This window comes from Zonotrichia leucophrys, chromosome 4, assembly GCF_028769735.1.
Source record: "Zonotrichia leucophrys gambelii isolate GWCS_2022_RI chromosome 4, RI_Zleu_2.0, whole genome shotgun sequence".
Lineage (NCBI taxonomy): Eukaryota > Metazoa > Chordata > Aves > Passeriformes > Passerellidae > Zonotrichia > Zonotrichia leucophrys.
The window spans coordinates 14,391,311-14,415,653 of record NC_088173.1 but is presented as its reverse complement, the minus strand read 5'-3'; the positions used below and the strand labels follow the sequence as shown (position 1 = coordinate 14,415,653).

The window sequence follows — 24,343 nt, the reverse complement described above, 5'->3', positions numbered from 1 at the left end:
GTAAATCACTTCTTTAAGTGCTCTCTCTGTTAAATATTTGAATGTGCAGAATTTTTCTAATGCACGGTCAATCATGAATGTTAGAGATGCACAGAGGAAAAGTATGTTAGAACTCATACATTTGTAAATAAAAATAAGCTGGTAGCATCTCTTGGTGCATTTCCTAGGAAGTATTTCATTAATTTCAATCATTGAATGTAAAAGATCAATTTATTGGTAAGAGGTAATTTACATATTCCAGTTAAGGAATAAATCTCTGAGAATATTATATAACTTTATTCAGAATCTGTGCTAACACGCCAGTGAATCAAAGAGCTTGGCTTTTTTTTGCTGTATTTTCTGTAAAAAGTACCTCATTTGAAAGATGGTTGCATTTTGTATGATGGACTGTGAATTTTTTATAGAAACAAGCCAAGAAACGAACATGTTTTTCATAGTTTATACAGATACTGCTGAGTCTTCTCTTACAACTGAGTATTAGTAGTAGAGTCTTAGGAACATTACTGTATTCAACTACTTAGATACTTATTTTACCAAGAAGAAAAGAAGGAATTGGTTGAAGAAATACTTGATGACGAGAAAATATTTTAATATTTTGAGGAACCTAATGAAAGTACTGGAATACCTCAGAAATCATAGAGACAAAATATTTCCTGTAATGTGCTACTTCAAAACTGTTCTGTAAACTTGATTCAAAGTTCATTTTAGAATGTCAAGACTTGAGAAACTCTAAAAGTGTGATGAACATGCACATGTGTCATTATTGAGGTGGACTGCCAGTGATCCAATTGCCTTCAATATTGATTAAGGTATGGAACAGGTGTTGATAGTTTCAAGGGAAGTTTTGAATCAATTTGTGTAGAGGCTGATTGATTGTCCACAAAAGCACAGTGTTGCTGGAGGTTAAAGTCTGCTCAAACCACCTATTTTACACACTCCACACATTAAAACAGTGCCTGGTTTAATCAAATTCAAATTGTTCTGATCTGTACGTCTGCCAGGTTTTCACACATGGACTTGATTAGAGATGTTACTTTTATTGAGAAGGTGCATGGTACAAAATAAAGGCAGAAACTGGGGATGGAGTTCAAGTCCTGCTCTTCTGAAGACCCTGTTAAGCACTGTGCTCACATTGCTGATCTGCAAGTTGAAGAAACAGGACTCTGCTTAGATTGCTGACAGCATGACTGCATTTGAAAAATTGACATGCCATAATTATGGGATCATTATATACAGACATTAGAAATTAAATATTGTTTTCAAATACTAAAGTCAAAAAAGTTCTGTTTTCTCCTGACATTCTCTTACTGTCAGGTTCTCACTGAGCATCTGTTTGAGTCCTAAAACACCAAGCCCATATGCTTACAGGCTTTCTTTGATGTCAGTAGTGTCTTACTTTAGATTTTTGCTTGATCCCTCTGGCATCTTTCCTGCTCAAATATCCCTTGCTGTCACTATAAGTATTTGGAATTTGATCATGCTGTGTATTTTGTCCCCTGGCTCTTAGGCAAGCACCAGTAGTCCAGAATTTTGTATCATTTGCAGCGTTCCTTGAGTTTATCATCCCTGTTTTGAAAGGTACGCAGTCATTGAAGTAACAATGGACCCAAGTATTTTTCCCCATGTAAATCATTCCTCATTTTAGGTAGGACAAAAGAAATAGGCAGTTCTAAACAAAATCATAGTGACTTACTTAATTTCTCCTCCTCATTTCCTCGCTATTCCCTGAGAGAACCAGAGACTCTGATGCTTCTTTTGCCTCTCCTGCTGCTGTGCATTGTCATTTGCAAAACATGAGATCCCCATTCACTCTGGTAGCCAGCTCTCTGCATATTTTTCTTGCTGGCTGGCTGTGCCAGATAGCCAGCAAGAGACTGTCTTTTAATAGTCTCAGTTCAGTTTTATTACTTCATCTCTGGTCCAGTGTCATCAAGTAAACAACGTCCCCCACTATGCACTGCTCAGTCCTTAGGCCTGCCTTGCCACAGGCAGCAGTCAGGAATTTTATTCAAGGACTTCCACATAAATAAGGGATCACCAAAGGGTAATGACCACCTAAAGCTAGCCTTATAACACTGTGTCTTCAGGTTACAATCCAGTATGTAGTTCAGAGGACAGCATGGAAGGCAGATAAATCCCACAGTCAGTTTTGCACAAACAAAGTTATGTGGCAGAATTAGTATATTCTTTTTTTGTGGGATCATCCCGTTCTTTAATTTGAAATTGCACCTCTAATTTCATTTTTTTGTATCTTTATGTATAGAGAATTAGAAAGTCAAGCAGTCCTTGCAAATGGTCATGACAACCTTATAGAGATGGATGTGTTTTCTCCAACATATCACGATAGCAGTTATGGGTATGTGACTCTTCAGTGTTTGCATGATGCTAACTGTTGACACAGAAGACAGAGTGTGATTTTTAAAAAAATTATTGCAACAGGAAAACATCTGGAACAAACGTACTCATCCTTATTTCTGATTTTTAAAAAATTAGTCTGAATAATTTGTCATACTGACTCCTAGCAGATACAAAACCTTAAGCTTTGACTGCCAAATCTTGCTTGCTTTGACTTAAGACATTAAGAATGCAATTGACATTGTATTAATTCTCGATGGCCCAATTCTGCAGCCTGTTGCAAACTCTTTGCATGATTACACATTTACCAGGTCCGATCCTTCATTTGTAATGTATTTACTACTTGGCAAATATTTATTTTAGAAATATTATAACATATATTATAGGATAAAGAATAACCAATCATAGAAGTTAGCAGGAGTTACATACCTAATCTCTAATATTTTTGCCAGCTAGTTTGAGATTGAAACTGCTGATAAAGATGTAACTTTAAAAAGAGAATTCCACATAAATTAATATTTCAATTTTTTTAAGTAAACTTTCTGTTTTATAATTGTTTCGTATCTGCTTAACTTTGTCAATAATCTGTGTCTAATTTTTGAACTATTTCTTGGCATTCTCATGCCAAATCAGTATAATTAATTTCTGTTCCACACACACAGAGAAAAAAAAAAACTGACAAAGCAGTACCACTTTTGAATTGTTAATCATAAATTTACCTTTCTCTGTTAATTTGTTTATACTCCACTAAAAATCAAAATTTTATATCCAAATTCTGTTTTGTTAATGGTAACTCTTAACTTCATAAAAGGGACAATGTGCTATTTGATTAAATGAGGAGATCTGCAGTTGCCTGCTAATTAATCTGTAGTATATATTGACACAGTACATCGATCTGCTTCTCCCAAAAACTCTTAAGCTTTCACCTAGCCACAAATTAAAATCAACAGCAGGAAGAGAATTGTATGTTAAATTCAATTAGTCAATCATTATCAGCAAACTCAAAGATATTGCAGATATTTACCAGAAGATCCCAATATATTGTCTTCAAAGTAAAAATGTAAGCATAGTGTATTAAAACAGAACAAAGCCAAATATTATTGTTCCCTGTAGAACAATTACCATACAATACTGGTTCAGGTGCATAAATGCTGTAGTAGAGTTAATAGAACTGTGCCTGGTTTATGCTTTATATGTTTGTAATAAGATCAACAAATATAAGTATTTTAGCAAATGGTGTATGTTATATGAAATTTCTGTTAGTTGAGACTAATTCAGGTAACAATACAATGAAATTTATCTTGTTTGTAATCCCTTCATTTTTAAAATTATGCTAGCAGGGATCATCTCCTGGTGTGAAAGTTGTCCAGAGATAATAATACATCAGTTCCAAAGCATAATAGATTTGAGACTACAACATGCTATCAGCATGAAGATTCAGTTTATCATTGTCACTAACATACTGTGTCACAGCTAGAATCATTATATATTTGTTTCTTTCTTTTCATCAATGCGTTCTGATATACTATTTCTTAATTTGTATAGCTTATGGAGAGAATATTTATGTAATCAATTTGACAACTTTAGTGTTAAGAATGATTATAGAAATATACATTTTGCATAGAAATTCTAATGTTTTATAGGCCTAGACCTAAAGAATAGTTGTTTATTGCTTCAGGAGATGTATTCAGTGTGCATTAATTATCATAAGACAGCTGGAAGTCTCAGTGTATTTTAGTGGTATGTATTGTTGGCTTTATTATTTTCTCTGATGTACAAACATATGTTAGTGTACCTGTTGACGAATCAGCTTAGTTTGAAGTAAGAAATCTGTTTTCCTTTTACCTAACTTGGTAGTCCTCTTCCCTAAGTTACCTAGGTGTCAAAATCTGAAAATATATAAGATTCACTATTAGCAAATGACTGTATTTAAATTACTTATAGATAAAGCATGCTGGTGTTTTCTATTTCTGTATTTTTTCTATATTCTGTATTCTCTGTTTTCTGTTGTCCCCAGATTTTCTGAAAATGTCATACTTTTGCAATGTTAGAAAACTTCTGTTGTATTTAAGTAGGAATTCTTTGTGAGGAGATTGATTCAGGGTTTTTGTCGTTTGTTTGGGAGAAAGTTCAGGAGAGCTGAGTTTAGGGCATGCTCTATTAAACTTAATATGGTAGAGGAGAAAATGGAAAGAGGCTGAGTACAGAAGGGGTAGGAATGGGTGTCCAAATGGGTAGATGGAGTAGTCCATAAGAAGGAACTTAGACTGGTTGGTTAGGCAAGGTGGGAGACAGATGAAATGCTAGAGGACTAGAGGCTGAGTATCTACGATGAAAATGGAGATAATTTCTTGTCCTTTACTGCTTGTGATTATTTGTGAAATCCTTTTGAATTGTATGCACCTCATCTCCCATGGGACTGACTCGGCATGGGAAGAAACCTTGGCTGCTGGCATATGCTCTACTAGTGACAGAGGCCAGAAATAATCAAACCATAGATTTTCTGTGATAGCCTATGCAGATGAGAAAGCTTTCAGTATGATTTCTAAAGTTTCTTCAAACTTTCTTAAATAAAATCACAAGTTAACACTTAAGTAAAAAAAGAAAAAATCATAAAGCTGGCTCAAAAACCTTGCGAAGTTAAAAGCTAACTTCCTTCTGCAGTTTCTTGGCTGCAGCTGAGCTTGCCATCCCAGTAAGTGCAGGTCAAGTTGAACCAGAAGGGGATTTTAACAGATTCTGGAGATTCTTTCTATCACATTCAAACAGGTGAGGAAACAATACCAAATGTCATGGCAAAACAAAGACCTGGACGACTGTATAGTGCCTGCATTCAGTATCTCTGATAATGCTGATTGCATGAAGAGAAGACCATCTGCAAAAAGGTGTGTGTGAAAATGAGTACCATAAAATATAAAGCATCACCCTCCTCTGGGCAAAAGGTGTAATCCTCTGCCTTTGTGAATCTGTGAATGGTGGTCTCTCAGTTCTGTGAAACTTGGCATGTTGCATATGAGAGACTATGCTCAGTCAGTCCAGACAAAATTTCAACCTTTGTTCCAACTTCTGAATTATTCCTTGGGTAAATAATGCCTTCTTAAACTATATTTCTTTTTGAAATACTCTCTTTTGAGTGTGTGCCTTTTGAGACATTTAGAGCAATTGTTCTCTTCCAACTTTAAGAAGACAGCAAGAGTAGTAAAAAGATTGGAGGAGTAGCTGTGCTCTACATTCCTTTGATTTTCTGCTTGGAAAGTGTAATTTATTCATTATTTAAGATAGGAATTGGCTAAGGTTAGAGTGCCTCATCTCAGAGACAACTTTTCCTGACTGTCTTGTTAGCGATATGATTCCAGAAGAGCAGAGAAGATAAGGAAGTGTAATACAAATCCTTACTGCTCACATAAACATTTCAGGTCCTCACTGCAAAATTCAGATGCTTTCCTCTGCTCTCCCTTTCTTTGGAGAGAGGAGAAGTGTAATAGCAGGAATATTGCATCAGAAATACTGAATTCAGTATCAGTGCAGTAAAGGGCTGCCAAGTTCACTCCCAAGTGCTGCCTTCTTCAGAAGTGAACATCAACAATATCAAGAGCTGAGTCACTCACTGTACCACAGGTGAAAGTCTGTGTAAGTACTAGTCCTGAGAGACCCAGAGGAAGCCTGTAAGGCAACAGAACCACTTGATATTTTTCCAGCAATACACAGATCTTGTTTTACTCTTATCTGGAAAGTAAGTAGTGGGACAGTCCTGCAGTGAGCAGTATGAGTAGCTACAACTGAGCCAGGTTTCTTTCCTTGTTCACCCAGCACAAGATGTTCATTGGACTCTCTTGCTCATTTCTGCAAAGTGTGGCTTAGCTTTGTTTGTTGCCCTTGTTCATCTTCACGGAGTGCAGCATAGCAGAGGAGCACAAAGGAGCAGGCTGGGCAGAGCCATCTAATTATTCTGATTATTTTGATCCTAGATGTGCAGAAATTAACTACTCCTTCTCTGGGGTCCAGAACTAGCAGCCCAAATCTGAATTTGGAGAAACAAATAAGAGGAAAACAGGTGCCCTTTCCATCCTGTAGCACTACATTCTTTCTTGTACCACCAAGAAAGTAGGGGTGATGAAAAGGAATATGACTCTAAGCACTGAAGGAGAGGAAGTTTGGGGGTTTTGTCAGCATTCAGTCCTTCAAATCATGTCCTGGTGACTTTCACGGCGGATTAGAATTGTTCTTTGAAGCTTCAGCTGCAAGTTGCTATGCCTGACTTCTCCATTCTCTCTGCAGCAGCCAGCAGTGAAGCTGTGGCCTGCAGGAGGCAGGTGTGAAAGAGCACACAAGCAGTAAGGAAGACACTTTAACCCTAGTAGGACTTCTGTTCTTTCTCAGATGTCAGTGTTCAGTTTGCAAAGAAGGCAGGTCCTTGGTGTAAACCAAGCCAAATTCAAGCAAGTGTTGCCATATGTAAAGTGCTTTTCTGAAACATTTGAATAATCTGGTAGAAGGGGCTGATCTCCATTTCCCACAGATGTTTCCTCTGTTTTTACATATGGGTAATAGCTGGGATAATAGCAATCTACTCTTCCTTTCTTTCCCCCAAACTTTGATCATCATTTCATCTGCTGTGATCTTGAAGCTTTTTCCAGGATTGTGATAGCATTAATAATGACTCCAAGGAAGCGGAAATTCACTTCTATTTCTTCCTAAGAAATTTCCTCTATTGCAGTTCTGCCCAGAAAATAAACTAAGACAAATTCACAGCATAACACAGTTTCTGTGCTGGCTTGGAGTTATGTTAAATGCAGCCATATGGCTCTGTGGAAGTCAGTCATAAGCCTGTGCTAAGGGCAAACACCACCAGCTACAAGGTTTCATCTCAGAAGAATGTTCAAAGAAGATGAAGACAGGCATTAAGTGTTCACAGGGAAACAAAAATCCAATTCCTTCTAGAGCCTGCTGGGAAAGCTTTTCTCATGCATCAGTGAACCAGAGTTCACATGAAACCTAGCCAGGAATTTCTGTTATCTTTTACATCTTTCCTATAATGTTAGTCAGCAGAGATTAATCTTTCCTTTCTATCTGTTTCCTCAACTCAGTGCAAGGAATTGTATTTATTGATGTGATCTATCCATTAGAGAATCAGACAGAGGTCTCTAATGTCAGGTGGCAGGTGAGGGTCATGATCTCTCTTAGGGAACCCAGTTGAATCCAGCATGAATTCTGGTCTGTCAGCAGAGAGAGGGCACACCAGTCAGTACGTGCAGTACTCTGATAGATCGTGTGGACCACTGTCTTTTACACATTTAATGGCTTTCTCCTCATTTTGACAGGTAATGTACGTCATAGTGTTTTTTGAACAAACAGAAAAGCATGATAACCCACTCCCAGGAGGGAAAAATTCAGCTGGTTTGCATTCAAAAAAGTCAGGGAGAGAAAAAAAATCCTTAATGAGAGAAGTAGGAGCAAACTATAATAGCTGCAGCTGGATTTATCCCTCCTTTCTTTAACTTTAAGATTAATTGATCTCTTTGTATGGAAATGACAAACTTCTAGAGTCTTTGCACAGAGATAGATGTGCACTGTCTCTGCACGTGTTAGTGATGATCTGTTTGAGGCAGAGCTCTCAAACCTTACAAGTGTGTTCTGTCTGAAAATCTATTCTTCCCATTTGAAACATCAGAAAAATAAAATTTTTGCTACCCTTATGTCTTATTTACTTACATTGGCCTCATGGTGCTGCCAAACTTTTGTGGAAAGTTCTACTATGTTATTGAAAAGCAGAATTATTGTTTACTTCTATCTCCAGATAGGTGCATTATGAACTGGGACCATCTGGGGGAAAAATCTGGTGGTATAATTTTAGTTCAGGTGAGCAGTCATCACAATACAGAATAGCTAACAGTTTTTATTCCTAGGAATTCAACAGTACCTTTATATTAAAAGTCAAACCCAGATCATTAGGAGTACTATTGAATTCTGAGCAGAGGAGTCCTGATACAGAAGTATGCCACTGAAACATAAATTCACTAAAATTTACATTTCTCTCAACTTGCATTCACTCAAAGTGGATTTGATAGAAGTTTTTTCCACCTCTGGAGCCTTAGGAGAATGAAATTGATGTGTTTCTAATCCTAAGTGTCTAAGGTCTGTTACCTCTTGTGCCTTGGAGTGAATCCAGGCTAATAGATTGAGGACCTTAACAGAATGCATAAGACATTTTGCCTGGGCTTGCTTAAAAATTCATGTGTTAATTCATCTAATAATTTCCAAAGATTCATCACACCTTAGAGGCAAATAGATAATTTTTAATAGAGATGGATACTGGCAGATTTGAGTTGGTTTGGGGGGAGGATTAACCTGTGCTCCACAGTGTGAAAATTGGTGTGCTCATTTAATGAAATATTTAATTGGTGATTACAGAAAAAAAGAATGCTATTGCCTTAGCTGGAAGAGTCCAGTAAAGTCCAGTGATCTTTTGAGTCAACAGTGGTCTTCTCTGCTGGTGATTGCTATTGTGTCCAGAGTTTTTCTCAAATTGCAAGGGCGACAGATGAGTCAAATAAAACAGATTAGTGGACTTTTTGCTTACATGAAACAAAGATTTAGAGCATCCCAGATATATCTAACTATATGTGGATATTTTGATACCTAGAGGTAAAAGAAAAAAATGCAAAAAATGTTAGGGATAGTTTTTCTTTTCTCCTTCACCTCTCTTCAAGTCACTTTCTATTCTGTCAACATCCAAGTGTCAGTTTTGATTTATTCTGCACTGAAACAACAGGTATCTGAAAATAGCTTTCCTCTTCTCCACAGTTGCCTTTGCCTGACCCATAAAAAGCCTAAATTTTTTTTTTTTTTTGCTTTAGGCAATTAGTTCTGAATGCTTTTTGTGTTTTACCCTAAAAAATGAAGTGAGCCAAACAGTAGTATTATAAAAACTTGTCTGTGTGTACTGCGGGGCAAACAGTACATACTCATTATAGAAAAACAAGGAAATAATCAGTTGAATTTAAATTGAAATTGATAGAAGGAAATACATTTTGATATAGTGCATGTTTTGCCTGCAGAACAAAATGCCACAAGACATCAGTGAGAGCATGAGTTTTGGGCTGCTTGGAGAAAGAGCAAGCTGTTAGTGAATAAACAGACTGGAAGGCATTCATTCCCTCCCTTTGTACTGGCCCCTTTCAGACAGGGTGTTGTTCTTGATGGCCTACCCTACTACAATAATTCCTGTTTCTGCTTATTTGGCTACAGTTTTACACAGCTTTTGTAACTGTTCACTGTCTGATAAGTTATCTCTTTCTCCACCGTTTTTGGAATAAACTAACTTTCTCATTGTTCTGCATATGCTTTCAGGAATCCTACCTCTTACACTGCTTTTTAGACAGACACCTCCATCAGAGGTACAGAGAAAATTTCTAACATTGGATTCCTTTTCTAGTGCAGTCTTCTGAGTGTTGAAGCTGTTCTTCCTCACTTGTCTTATAGCAATGGGCTGGAATCATCTGTAGAGCCATTTTTCACTAACTGGATCATCATGGAACTGACCAAACATTGCATTTAGGACAGTGTAGGAGATAGGACTGCAAGAAAACCTATAGCACTAGGACATTTTTTACTGATCACAATGGAATCTCTCTATTCAGAAACATGACCGGATAATTAGATTTATTCTCCTCCATATTTTTCAGATGCTGTTAGTGTACAATGATACACAAGATCCAACGATTTAGGATTAATTGATTTAGGGGTTTTAAACACATATATTTTAAATACAGATTTATTCTGGATCAGTGGTATTATAGCTCTTAAGATGAGGAGTGTTTCATTCTTGTATGCATAAGGCCTAGCAATATTGGCCTTTATTCAGTGATAGCAGACAACAACTAAATAATGTTGCACAAAGTAACAGTAGCTGCCATTCAATCTCACTGGCAGGGTGATAAAATATGATGCATATTCTGATGTACTGTGAAAAGTTCAGTGTAATTTTGCTGGGCCTTATTCACAATTCCATATTTAGTATGAGTTTTGGTAAAGTCCTATGTGACTTTTAATATGGTGTGACATACTTGCCATGTGATTCAGCACTCTATTGGCAGTGTTGCACTGTAAGAATTAATTTAAAAGAGAACCAAAATGCTGCCAAAAAGTTTTTTGAAATGGTAAGGTAGGCTTTTTTACATCTTCCAGGTATTGCAAAGCATTCTATATATATGATGCCCAAAATTAGAGAAATTGTTCTTTAGCAAGGTGAAGCAATTCCAGCATAAGCTAAAAAAGTCATGTATCTGATGTAAAAAATTACATCAGAAATGTTAAAATTATGCAATAACTCTATTCCAGTTGAGACCAGTCTTTTTAAGAAATAATGTGTAATATTCCTTTTTTGCTTGGTGATAGTTTATTTATATAATATCTCAGCTGCTGGCAATCTGGAGTCCAGGGCTTTCCAGATGTGTTTATATAATATTGCACTCATTGATGCATCGTATCCATTTTCTTCTAAACTGCGGTCAAAAGTTCTTGTCATAGATCCTTTCATGAAGGAAGTTACTCTAAATCACATTTCTGTTGCTGGACACCTGGCTGTCTTATATCAAAAGTACTTGGGCTTCTGGGCTGAGTCTTACTGTCCTTGAATATTTTGATAGTCTATCTCCATTTCTATAAAGACACAGTTTCAGTTAACTTAATCTTTCTACCAAACTCATGGACGGTTTTTATCACTTTTTTGCCCCTTCTGTTTTTCTATTTACTGAGTTTAGTAGAGGTTTATTTTTGCAAAGGAAGTGGCAGCACAAAAAAAATCTGATTTGCTCTGAGCCCTCTCTCCTCACCAGTATGAGAAGGGAGAAACCATCTGCATGTCAGCCAGTGCACATCAGCACTTGGTGCTCAAAGAGTACTGAGTAAAATTAAAAACATTATTACTTCTATTCACATGCTTCTGTTTTCTGAGCTGACACCTTTGAGATTTTTGATGCTATATTTCCATCTTTTATTGTAGGGACAAAAGCTTAAGTAAAATGCCTACCATTTGTGAAATAAGGGTACTTCCCAGCTATCTTTGTATCCAAAGATTAGTTTTATGATATAACTTTGTGTTTTGTAGTTTAGATTTGTTAGGTACTGAATACTTCCCACTTAAAATGTTAAGATTAGCTGACTTTTTAATAGCAACATCTGTTGAATAAGTTGGCAGAAATATATATTAAATAAATGTAAAAGTGGAATATTATTTGCTTTAAAAGTTGAATTATTTAATAGTACAGAACTGGCTTGTCTTGTAAAATATTAGCATGATTCACTGGAGTTTTGTACTCTGTAGCTTAATAAAATATTTAAAGTGCTGCTTACGTGAAGATGTAGCAAGTGCATGTTATGTGATCAATTTTGAAGGGAAGATAGACGATTGCAGATGCTATAAGCTCCCTATGAGATGAAATATAGTGTAATTTCCTGTAAGTCAGTGCCTGGTCAAGTAGTGCAAACAGTTTAGGCTTTAGAAATTAGCTATTTGAGCTCCATAGTTTGAAAAGGCAAGGTAGATAGATATATAGATAATTTAAATCATTTGTGGATGGATTATATTTCAAGAGCATAAGAATTTCAGCATTATCTGGAAGCAGCCTGGATTTGTTGTCAGATGCCATATCCTTCCAAGAGTCTCATAGGAACAGTTTGGCATGGCTCAGTGAGGCAGACAAGATGTGCAAGTCTGATAGCATTACACTTTAAATACTTATCACTCGGAGTTAATGTAGCAGGAGAGTCTCTGACAACTTTGTTAGTAACTCCACTCATTAGAAATAGAGATATCCAAACAAATTTTCTTAACCCACATGAAGATGCCAGACTGACTTTTCTGTCATTATTTTTCCCTCAGCGTTCAGCCAGACCGTGCAACCACTCTGGCATTGTATTCATGGGATTTAAAGTAAAGGAGAATAGCTTAAAGTGAGGGGCTGTGCTGTATGCTGCCTAAGACAGCACATTCCTGAATTCCCACTGCTCAATTCCCACAGCACGCTCCTGGAGTAACTGGCTGATCATGCCATGGACATGTGCGCTCTTCAGGGGTAGAAAGTGGCTGAATGGCCGGGTCCAGAGGGTGGTGAGTGCAGTTCCATGCATCTGGTGGCCAGTCACAAGTGGTGTTCCCAATGGCTCAGTGTTGGCAACAGTCCTCTTTAATTTCCTAGTATCACAGAGGAAGCTGTGTTGGAAGGGACCCACCAAGATCATTGAGTTCAACTCCCAGCCCTGCACAGGACCATCCCCAAGAGTCACACCATGTGCCCAAAAATGTTGTCCAAACACTTGCTGGACTCTCTCAGGTTTGGTGCTGTGACCTCTTTCTTCCCTGGGGAGCCTGTTCCTGTGTCCAACCACCTTCTGAGTGAAGAACCTTTTTCTAATATCCAACCTAAACCTCCCCTGACACAGCTTCAGGCCGTTCCCTTGGCTCCTGTCACTGGTCACCACAGAGATCAGTGCCTGCCCCTCCACTTCACAAGGAAATTGGAGACTGCAATGAGGTCTCCCCTCAGTCTCCCCTTTTCCAGACTGAGCAGACCAAGTGACCTCAGCTGTTCCTCATATGGCTTCCCCTCAAAGCCCTTCACCATCCTCATGGCCCTTCTTTGGACACTCTCTAACAACTTTTTAACCTTCTTACATCGTGGTGCCCAAAACTGCACACAGTATTCGAGATGAGGCCCCAGCAGTGCAGAGCAGAGCAGGGTAATCACCTCCCTTGCCCAGCTGATGATGCTTTGTCTGTTATCAACAATCTTTATCAATGATTTATTAATGGAGAGATTAAGTGCTCCCTCAGCAAGTTCAGACACACCAGGCTGCATGGGACTGTTGATCTGCTGGAGTGTAGAAGGTTCCACAGAAGGATCTGGACAGGCTGGATCGATGGAGCAAGGCCTGCTGTAAAAGGTTAAATAAGGCCAAGTGCTGGGTCCTGCACTTGGGTCACAAAAACCTCCTGCAGTGCTACCAGCTGGGGGAAGAGCGGCTGGAAAGCTGTCTTGCAGAAAAGCCCTGGAAGTGCTGGTTGACTGCCAGCTGGACACAATCCAGCAGTGTGCCCAGGTGGCTTCCTGGCCTCTCTCAAAAGCAGTGTGGCAGCAAGATCAGGAGAGGCTCTTTCCTCCGTACTTGGCACAAGTGGGACCACGCCTCAAGTGCTGTGTGCAGTTCTGGTCCCCTGGTTCAGGAAGGACATGGAGGTGCTGGAGCAGGTCCAGAGAAGGGCAGGGAAGCTGGTGAAGGGTGTGGAGTACCAGCCTTATGAGGAGCGGCTGAGGGAGCGGGATTGTTTAGCCTGGAGAAAAGCAGGCTTGGTGGGGGAGGTGGGGATACCACTCTCTGTAACCACCTGAAAGGAGATTGTAGCCAGGTGGGGGTTGTTTTCTTCTCACAAATAACAAGCCCTCGGACAAGAAGAAATGGCTTCAAGTTGCACTAGGGGAGGTTTAGATTGGATATTAGGAAAAGCTTCTTCTTTGAAAGGGTTGTCACATGTCAGAACAATCTGCCCAGGGAAGTGGTTGAGTCATAATCCCTGCAGGTATTTAAAAAATGTGTTGATGTGGCATTTGGGGACATGGTTTAGAGGTGGACTTGGCAGTGCTGAGTTAACACTTGGACTCAATGATCTTAAGGGTCATTTCCAGCCTACATTTTTCTAAGATTCACATATAAAAGTTACAATTTTCTTTCATTACCTTGATGCCTGAGGTGGACTGTCAGAGTTATGACAGTTCACACCATCGCTGTCATCTCTGGAATGTATCTATAGGATTAACTCGTCAAAGGCTTTGAGAATATGGATTACAGTCTCTAGAAGTCTGTGGTCTACTAGAGCCAGCATGAATTCTCACTTTCTCAGAGAAAATAAAAAAGGAAAATATCAGTGGCAGACTGTTTTATTACACTATTTTCTTAAAACTTAAAGTATGTTAGGGTTCTAGTTAAGTGCTCATATAATGCCAGTTCCCATTTTTAGTCTGTTGAGTGTTACAGCTGAAGAAGGAGAGTGTGAAAATTGCAGGCAGCTTCTTATTTTTAACAGGAAGCTCATATATAGGAGTATTGTTGTATCTATTGTATGGCTTTTCTTCTGTCCCCCAAAACAATGCACATTGCACATGGAATGGGAAACAGCTGCCTTTGCATTTGTTGGGGTTTTTTTGGGATCTGTTTGTGAAATATACCTGGACATAGCATTTACCATATGTAGCCAGAAAGGAAAGAGCAATAAAGGTCAAGTGACTAAGACACTTACCAGGACTTAATGAATTTACATGATTCTCTGAATCTGTACAATCCAAGTAATGCTGTTGTAAATATTTTTACAAAGGGCTAGTTATTATTTTGGTCTTTGCTACATTGAAAAATGTCACAGGTTTTAATGAAGTACCTTCTTAGACAGGATTTAAGCAACCAGAATTTTGTCTTTTGAGATTGTTGATTATACTCTGAGCTCAGAAGCTAAAAAAAAATTGGGGCGTGGCTGTTGTGCAGATCTAGTGCATAAGCTTCTGTTGCTTCCATCAAGTTGAATATTATTCAGAATGAAGTAACCTATGTAAAATATTTCATGGAATCATGTTTGTAATGCAAATATTTTCAAGTAGAGGGCCTATGCCAAGATGTTGTAATTAATCCGTTAACCTCCCATAGCAAAATAATCTGTAAACAACAAATCTTGTTTATCAGCTGTGGGTATTTTTCTCAGGCTGCATTGGGGCAAACTAATTTCTGCTGTCTCTAACAGTGTAAATTGGTCCATTACTATGCAAGAATCCAAGCATGTGTCCCAGAGAATCAAAGTCCCATCAGCTAAGAAGCAGCTCAGTGCCACGTGGTGTAACTAGAAAGGCTTTTCCCCTGCACAGCTGGCTCAGTTAGTGCTGGGTCCTCTGAGCAGTGCTGTATAAGTGACAGGCAGGAGGCAAATACAGCATGTGCTTACCTTCAGGAGGACCTGGGCATCAGCAATTCATGAGTGTCTCTTAGCTATGACAAAACCCAAACCCCTTTCTGGTTCTTTTAGCTGTGTGTTGGTAAGTTCAAAGTCTCCACAGAATGCTTTCTTACCATTTTTACATATAATGTATTTATTTTGCTGTGCTTAATTAGGTAAGGGCAAGCCATATGCTACAGGGTTACCAACATAACAACTTGGTGGGAAACCTCTGGTGCAAAGACCTTTCTTTGAATGAGGTTTTGTTGTTCATAGAGTTGTGCATGAGCATCTGGAGAAAAAATCCAGGTAGAATGTGCCATGTTTAGAGACTCTTTCAAAGTAATTTTGATTGCATGAACTGGATTCTACCATATAGAAGCTCAGGGAGTAATATTTCCTTTGGAAATTTTAATTGAAAAAATAAACTGGTAACTCACAGAGTGCTTAACTTAGACTTTGCTTTTCACATCTGTTGCTGAGTTTTGGTCTTCTTGAACACTTAGTAGATATATTTCTTTAGACTATTTCTGCTAGGCTGTAACTAGCTCCTTGTATCCATAATCAGATTTTTTTATGGGAGGAATATGTGCAAGTAGATGTGAACTAGTGAGCTGAATACTTAGGACAGGCCCAAAAAAAATTTTAACTGACTATTTTTGAAGAATTTGCCAGAAATTTGTAACTCAGAGATTGCTGTTTTCTTTGTACTTAACGTAGGAAAGCTGTGATAAGTAGTGTGGACTGCAGTCACATTGCTCATTATTGACTTTTTAATGGAGTTCCCTGTAGTCTGTTGCAGAAGCCAAAACAAATAAACAGCAGCAGAAAGCCTGTCCCTACTTGTCAGATAAACTATGAGAGACTTCCTCCCTGATACACTGAATTTTGGGTAGTTCTGTTTCCTGTCTGGATGCCAGTGTATTACTAATGTTTGGGGGGCTTTGGTCTTCACTTAAAGGGAAAGTGTCTTTTTACATGTGAGTGTCATGACAAGTTATTGCTTCTATGACCCTTTGTAGATTGGATGTTGTTAGCTATTTGAAAAATGGGCAACATCAAACAAAAGAGTTATGATTGCCTGTGCTCCAGCTTGATTTACTTTTATACTTTACCATATGCTCTTTCTTTCACAGGCATTTCCTATTCAAAACAGGAACAGGGACCACACCGCTGTTCAGCACTGCCACGCCAGGGTACACAATGGCATCGGGCTCTGTTTATTCCCCTCCTACTCGGCCACTACCTAGGAACACCCTGTCCAGAAGTGCTTTTAAATTCAAGAAGTCTTCGAAGTACTGTAGCTGGAAATGTACTGCACTCTGTGCTGTAGGGGTCTCAGTGCTGCTGGCAATACTGCTGTCCTACTTCATAGGTGAGTCCCATTTTTTATAATTGTCACTATGAACAGTGGTGTCTGATGGATTGTACATGGACTGTCACATACTAACCTTTAACTAGCCAAGTCTTTGGTAACACTAAAAGCCACAAGGATTTAATGAAAAGTCGCAATTGTTTTGAGAAATTAGAAAATTTGAATATTTTGCAAGCATCCTGTAGCTTGATGGTCAGTGAATTAACTTCAAAGAATTTGAACTACAATTTGAACTACATTTGAACTATTTGAACTATTATTTGAACTACAATTAAATTATGTGGGGTCAAGTACTTATAAAAGTGTAAAATATAGGCTGTAAAAATTCCATAATGTGAATATAACTTTTAGCATATCTTTGGAACCCTTTTCCTCTCATTTTGCTGAAATATTGCTAATACAATCTTTAGGAATGCTAACTATCACCTATTTCATCATTACATTCATGTATGTTTGTGTATAGAGCTGGAGCAAAAGTCTAATACAGATATTTGATTGTGAAATACGGAAAATAATTGTCCAAAAGACAACATGCAGTGAAGATTTAGACTTCTTCCTCTCTTGTGGGTTGTTTATTTTTAATTAATGTCACTTTTTGCTATTTGTTTGTTAAATTCTGTTTTCCAAATTTTATTTTAGAAGATTTCCTTCATTTCTTCATCTCCTTAATTATTTTCATAAATGTTCACTATAAATAGTATGTAATTTGCGTTTTAGTCAGTTAGTAGGAGCAATGGTTGGCTATGAGAAAACGTCCTTGACTTTAATAAGGGAACAGAACAGGATCATTTTGCACTCATAACTTCCTTTGCATCTTTGTCCGGATTACAGATTTTTAATCTCTTGAGACCATAAATGGTCTTCAAAGACTTTTTTTTAACTGACTTGTTAATTAGAAGTTTAGGTCATCACAGTTACGGAAATATATTGATCTGGTTTTTGTTACTGGTTGGACACAAGTTTAGCATCTTGAGGAGTGGAGGAAAGAAAACAGAAAGAAGAGAGTCAATCTCTCCTTCCTTCCCTCTTTTTAAAATCAGTGGTAATTTATAATAGAGCCTAGAAGGCCTTAAGATCCTTAAATCTTCATGTCGTTGTTCAAACAACCTTGTTGCATTTCAATGCAAGACACAGCATAAGCTCCATAGAGCCTTTGAAGTAGTTCTTACTGAGTTGAATCTCCTGTGAACAATGCAAGAAACTGGGTTGCTGAGTAGCTGGAGAAATTCCCCTCTGACCCAGCAAAGCTGAGCCCCTGAGCACCCTTTCCACCTCAGCTGCCAGCCCCAAAGAGCAAAGGATGTACATGCAAATGTAGGGCTTGCCACTGCTCTTCAGCTTGCTTCAGTCATTGGATTTGTGGTTATTTTGTGTGAATGTGCAAGGAGTTTAAAGGTGTGGTTTAGAGTTAAGTTTTGACACGGAATCTTTTTTTAAGTAGGATTGAAATAATCCCACTTATAAAACGCATTAATTGTGCTCAGTCTCTGTAATATTGCCTCATAAATCATCAGAAGTAAACATCTGCTGCTAAATAAATGCATAAATATGCAAGAAAGAATTCGGCATGAAGTATCACTGTGAGGAGCCGGGAAAAGCAGCCATACATATAGTAAAACACTGGAGACTGATTGTGAGCTGAGCTCTACACTTTGCCAGCCCCAAAGAGCCAGATTACTTATGAATCTGAGGGGCATGGGAAGACAGCTGTACGGGATTATTTCTCCCACAGGCGCACTAAGAAATACAAGCATGTCTAATGCACCTCTATTCCTGTGTTCGGGAAAGAGGACGGAGCTTTCCAGTGAGCAAGGGCTGAAAGCTCCACACATCATTTATTCACATACCCTGTAAAGAAAAGATAGCTGTACAACATTTCATTTCGTGGGCGCACGCCAGCTCACATCCTAGCTGAAATAATGCACAACAGCCTTCCTCTGCCCACAGTCAATAAGGAGCTCAATGCCTACTGGTGATATTACACATATTTCAGCTAACTCAGCAATCTGAATGTAAAATTCAGCACTCAGAGATGCTCTCTAGAGAACTTTGTGTCCATAAAATGACGAATGGATTGCACTCATTCATATATGTGGTTTTCCCATCTCTGCAGATGTAATATCAGAAATATTCCCCGTTTAATAGGCCAGCCAAGTATAAGTGAGTAGAAATCATTAATATAAGATGGAAGCACTCCTTCATCTTAGTTGACTGTTTCATAGAATGGTTTGGGTTGGAACAGATATTTAAGATCATTTTGTTTCAAACCCCCTGCCATGGACAGGGACATGTTGTGCTAGATCAGGTTGCTCAAGGCACCATCCAGCCTGACCTTGAATGTATCCAGGGATGGGGCATCCACAGCTTCTCTGGGCAACCTGGTGCATTGTCTGACCACCTCACAGCAAAGAATTTATTCTTAATATCTAATCTAAACCTGTCCCATTTCAGTGAAAGCCATTCCCCTTTCTCCTGTCTTTGTGAGAAGTCCCTCTCAGGTCCCTTTCAGGTCCCCTTTGGGTAATAGAAGGCTGCTGTAAGGTCTCCCCAGAGCCTTCTCTTCTTCAGGCTGCACCACCCTCCTCCCTTTTAGGAGTCTATGAAACATGTCTTCAGAGGAGACATGTTTCATAACATAGGTGTGAAAGGGAAATGACTGAGTGGTAATTGGCTGTAATATTAAGAGAAGAGAGGGATTGCAGTGTTGTGTGACCCCTAGCACCCTGTGATTGCCTCCAATACAGTGGTCTGGCATCTCTGCTGAAGTTTACAGCAGCTGAAGTGGCATGTCACATTTGTATAGCCAGTTTGAGACATGTCTTGTACTTCACAGAGATATGTTGCCGCAAGTGTGAAAATGTAACCACCTTGTAGTATTTGCATGAAAGAATGAATTCAATATGAAGTATCACTGTCAAGAGCTGGGAAATTACTTGTTTTGCAGCACGGTTGCAGCAGAATACGCCAGTACACGTTGATAAGGTGTGGCTGATGTCTGTGGTGTGCCTGTGGCAGCTGCAGACAGAAGGACTAATAGACCACTCTTGCCGTGAGTGGTGGCGTAACCCAGCCCTTCTTTGAAGTGCAGAGATGAACATGTCATGCCCAGGCTTATTTTAGTTACAGTGAGTATGGGGTAGAGAAAGTGACTTGAGATCTTGCTGCCTCTGCTCAGGCGACATAAGGCAGGAGAGACAGTTTGCTAGACTTCATGTCTGCCTTTGCAGAGCTGCTCAGTCAATTACTGCTCCGTCAATTAGCCCAGCCAGAGGAAGGAGCTGCATCAAGAGTCTGGTATGTCTTGCACTTCTTCCATCACTCTGACAGGAAAGACTCCTACGTTTACAAAGTCTGCAAAGATGAGGTGAGAGCAGAGAGTGTCAGCATGGGTAGAGACCAGAGCAGACACTACACTCTAAAGCCACTTAATGCAGTCTTGGAGATCACAAGGAATTGAAAATGTTATTTCAGTCTAAAGGAAAGTCTTCCCATGAATTCTTGCATTTCTAGCCCACGTGGTCTCTCTCAACCATTCTGCAATGTACAAGATACTTAAACTTTCTATTCCTGTCAATTAGACCTGCTAAGAGAAAATAGGAGGGAGTTGTGGAAAATGTTGGTCCTTTGCTTTGAGGCTTCATCTACTGTTAAATGGTTGAGAAAGAAATAAAGCAACAAAAACATGCAAGTGCTGAACCAAAAGATAGTGTATTAACATACAGAAGACAGGAATTAGAAATAGCTCTAGTTTAAAGTCAGGGATTCGAGGAAAAGCTCCCAGAAATAATGGATTACAAAATGGGGAGTAAAGAATTCAAACTGCTTATTTTGGGAGCAAGTTTACACTGGAATTTCTTTAAGCTGCTCATTGCTTAACTTCTGTCTGTAATCAGATTTGCAACCAAGGAAAAAAGCCACCTTTTTTTTCCAACATGAAGATTTTAGATTCTTCTTCCCCTGTTTGGAGGACTGACTGGGAAGAGCAGTATTAAATATAAGCCATTAAAGAGTAAGAAGAATGAAATTGCATTTGTTTGACCTCTTTCTATATAGACATTAACACCTTTAACCAGCTTGGTACAGAGTGTCCGTGTGAAACCAGAAACAGACTTCAGTTTTACTATGTGGAGACAACACAGAACTTTGTTTCCTTTGTCTCCCCATGGCTTACTACCTCTTTCAGCACCCATCACTTGCAGTGAATGAATGAATAAAAGGAAAGTTCTGAAGAGCACCTCCTAGGTCAAAAATAAGCACCAGGTCAAAGTTTCATATGTAACCACCATCCTTCAATTCCTCGTTTTGGGATTTTCCCTCTCTGCTTAGGTTTTACTAAGTGAAGGAGCTTAGTTGTTCTTGGATGTGATTTTTCCTAACAGAAAAATCCACTGTGTAATTATAAGGAACTAACCAGTCAGAAGGAGTTGTTTCCAATATGTTGTTACATATCACAGACTCTGACCAGCTGTATTAACAAACTGATTTGTACTGTACTAATTATTTCTGCTGGAGTGTGGATTCAGCAATTATTGGATGAAATTAATGAGAATTTGGGGACCTCAGAACCCCTCTTTCTTCCCCAAGAGTCACTCTAGCAATTGATTCTTCATTGCCAATGGCACTGTCTTGACATTTTGTAAATCAATATAAGAAATTACTGCCATTTTCACTGTACATGGAAATGAAGAGGGGAGCAATTCAGTTCCTCAGTCAGTGCTGGAACTGCACAATACCAGATTCAGTCAACTAAGCATGAAGAGCTGTACACTGAAAAATTGCAGGCATCTGTCATGAGTTTTGTCTTATGTCTGCTAAATAAGTTTCCATGAACATAGAACATCATTTAAATGCACAGTAGGACGTGAGCTACTTAGTCAGGCCTTTCCTGTCTTGACTGCTTCACAGCAACCTGTCATACTTTGAAGTCATTGAGCACTTCGCTCTTTGTGTAACTTGGGGTTGATCATTTTGTTAGCCTTATCTCAGCTATCAGTGGTCAGAACAAGAATATGCACCAGTCAGCTATTCATTGTGATAAAGCATGTTGATGATAACAGAAGGGCGTCTCTTCTGTTGGAAGAAAAGAAAACCAAAACCAAACAAAAAGTAATTTCATTTCATTTAAAAGGCCAAATAATTATTTTTGTCACTATTGCCTTCATCACTTCACTTTCTTTATCTATCAGTATTTTTTTCCTACTTAAGCAAATTCAGTTTGGACAGAAAAGAAAGCCAATATTTAGGCTTAACAGATGAAATATCTTATGAGAAAACATGTATTTTAGTTGGTACTTCATTCTGTGGGAAACAGTAGAAAGACCTGGGTTCTGCTACAACACAGATAACCATAAGATCATGATGAAAGCTTCAAATGAAATGTGAATGGAAAAAATACCAGACTAGAAAGCCATGTTTGATAATTACAGATAATTAGTATTTTCTGCACTGCATAAAAATAGCTACATTGTGCTTGTTTTGCAATTATTATAATAAGCACTCGTGCTTTTTGTCTGTCTAAAAATGTTCCTGTTTTATCATCATCCCAAATAGTAAAAATAAGCTGAACATTATGTGCCAGTATATTTCAAATAATGGACAGCTGTCTTCAGAGTTATCTCAAAAACTTCATGAGAATAAGAACAGAGCAACTTAAGAGGTTTTTAGGTAGAAAGAGAAGGAAGTGTCCGGGAAAAATTGCAATCAAGTTTGCTTATTAGAGAAGACCAACGCATCAGAAGGATGCAAAGTGTAAAAGATAGTGTGTGACTATCTGAGGTGAGTTTTAAGTAATTGTTAAAAATTATTTAATTGTCTGTTTCTGTAGACTAGGGCTAACATCCTCTGTCCTCAGTGCTATTTCTGAGTTTGTTGTCAGTGGTTCTCCCATATTAGTCAGGATTTAGTATGACAGCTGCTGGCACTCACAGATCTTCCCAGATTGTGGGGGACCAGCTGCCCTTTCTGTTGGATTCAGTGGCAGAAGTCATAGTAGGGCAGAACCACTATCCATAACTAATTGATTTATAGTCTTGACAATCACAAAACTGAATTTTGTGACTAAAGCAATGACTAAATATACCTAAGAATCTATTTTACTTTATCACTAAAGTACAATATAATATTTCTTTTTGATTGCAATGCCAAGTTAACATTTTTGTGCTGTTTGTAAGGCTCAGTTACTGCCAGGAATAAGGAAAACAACTTAATTAATAATGCCATTTAAATGGAATTTTTATTGCAATACCCAGCATAGGTATTGTAATGAACAGGCATGAGGGAGAATATTGTTTAATTGTCATTAATTACCTCTCATTATGCCTTTATAGAAACTGTTTTTCTTTTTGACATAAATTTAATTTTGAGTATTGTAATGCTATTGTCACTGAGAGTTTCATCAACAACTTTTGGCTTACGTCCTTCTCTTCCCATTTCTGTCTGCTTCACTCAGTTTTGCTGGGACCTTAGCTATGTCTGGAGCATCACTGAGGTGTGTGGGTTGAAAATATGTTCCCTGTCTACAGATATGTGGCAGACTTTTACAGTTAGCTAGGTTTATGCTCTCAGCCAATTTGTTTTTCCAACAAAATAAAGCCATGAGGTAAACAAATATATTTATATATTTGATTCTTAAAAATAAAAAAATGTATTTTCCTTTTGATCTGCTGTAATCATTTGAAGGAAGTGCTCTGAGATTTTACAGTTGACCAAATCTACCTATCACAATGTATTCAAATTACCATGCAAAAATTACAGCAGGGAAACTTCTCTTATGTAACCTTTCTGAGAAAGCATGCCAGCTATCCAAGCACAGCTCTTTAGCATTGTCTGATTGCACCGCTTGGCAGAACCACATTGATGTTCTCATGCTCTTGCTCACTCTGTGCTCACTTTATCTGGATTTGTGAAGACAGCCAGTGTCTCCAGCACTGTAGAAAGTACATCACTTGTTGCAAAGTGTAGACTGACTACTAATTTTAACAATCCATGGGGTTTTAGGAAAGGTTTAATGTGCATTTGGTGCATTTGGAGGCAGCAGCAATGTTCACTGGTCATCTTTTGTTCAAAATTAAAGCTTGGTGGGATTTGGAAGTGGCAGCCTGTAAAATTAAGAATCTTTGGATTAGGTACATAGTGATGTCTCTCTTCTGTCCAGAATGGATGTTTCCAGATCTGTCTTAGCTGTGAGTGCCAGGGGCTGCCAGGAGCTGGCTGCCTCTGATGGCAGGGCCTTGTGGAGTGCTCTGCCTTCCCAGCACGTGTGCCTCTGCTCTGTGCCTGACAAAATCTGCATGCCTGTTGTTTTAGACATCAGTGCCACATGTTGCTCTCTCCTGCTTCAACTGGGCCTTCAGTGTGAGGTCAGCTACCCAGCGCAATAATTTAGCAGCTAGAAAACCACCTCCTGAAATTACTAAAGGTGAATGGACTTTAGAATAGTCCCTGATGTCTGAAGTACCAACCTCCAGCTTCTATTTCAGTACTTAAAAATCTTTAAAGATAAAATTACAAAAGCCAGATAATTGATAAATGTAGCCCTTGACTTACTCATAACTAATAATTAATACTGGTTCAGGCAACTCTTTTCACTCAGTCCTGACATGTGCTTGATAAAGGGCAGTATTCAGATACAAATGTGA

At 38.5% G+C, this 24,343-nt stretch overlaps 1 protein-coding gene across 39 annotated transcripts in view; it reads left to right on the top strand.

Moving 5' to 3' along the window:
• The window catches only part of TENM3 (teneurin transmembrane protein 3), a 1,296,489-nt gene that overhangs the window by 1,163,485 nt on the left and 108,661 nt on the right, over positions 1–24,343 (top strand). For 31 of the 39 annotated variants that reach the window (XM_064710586.1, XM_064710592.1, XM_064710587.1 and 28 more), the window contains 2 exons: positions 2,264–2,356; positions 16,468–16,706. In XM_064710586.1, coding sequence (XP_064566656.1) covers positions 2,264–2,356; positions 16,468–16,706 — 332 coding nt within the window. The remainder of the gene's footprint in view (positions 1–2,263; positions 2,357–16,467; positions 16,707–24,343) is intronic. The other 8 variants (XM_064710608.1, XM_064710620.1, XM_064710619.1 and 5 more) reach the window with 1 other exon arrangement.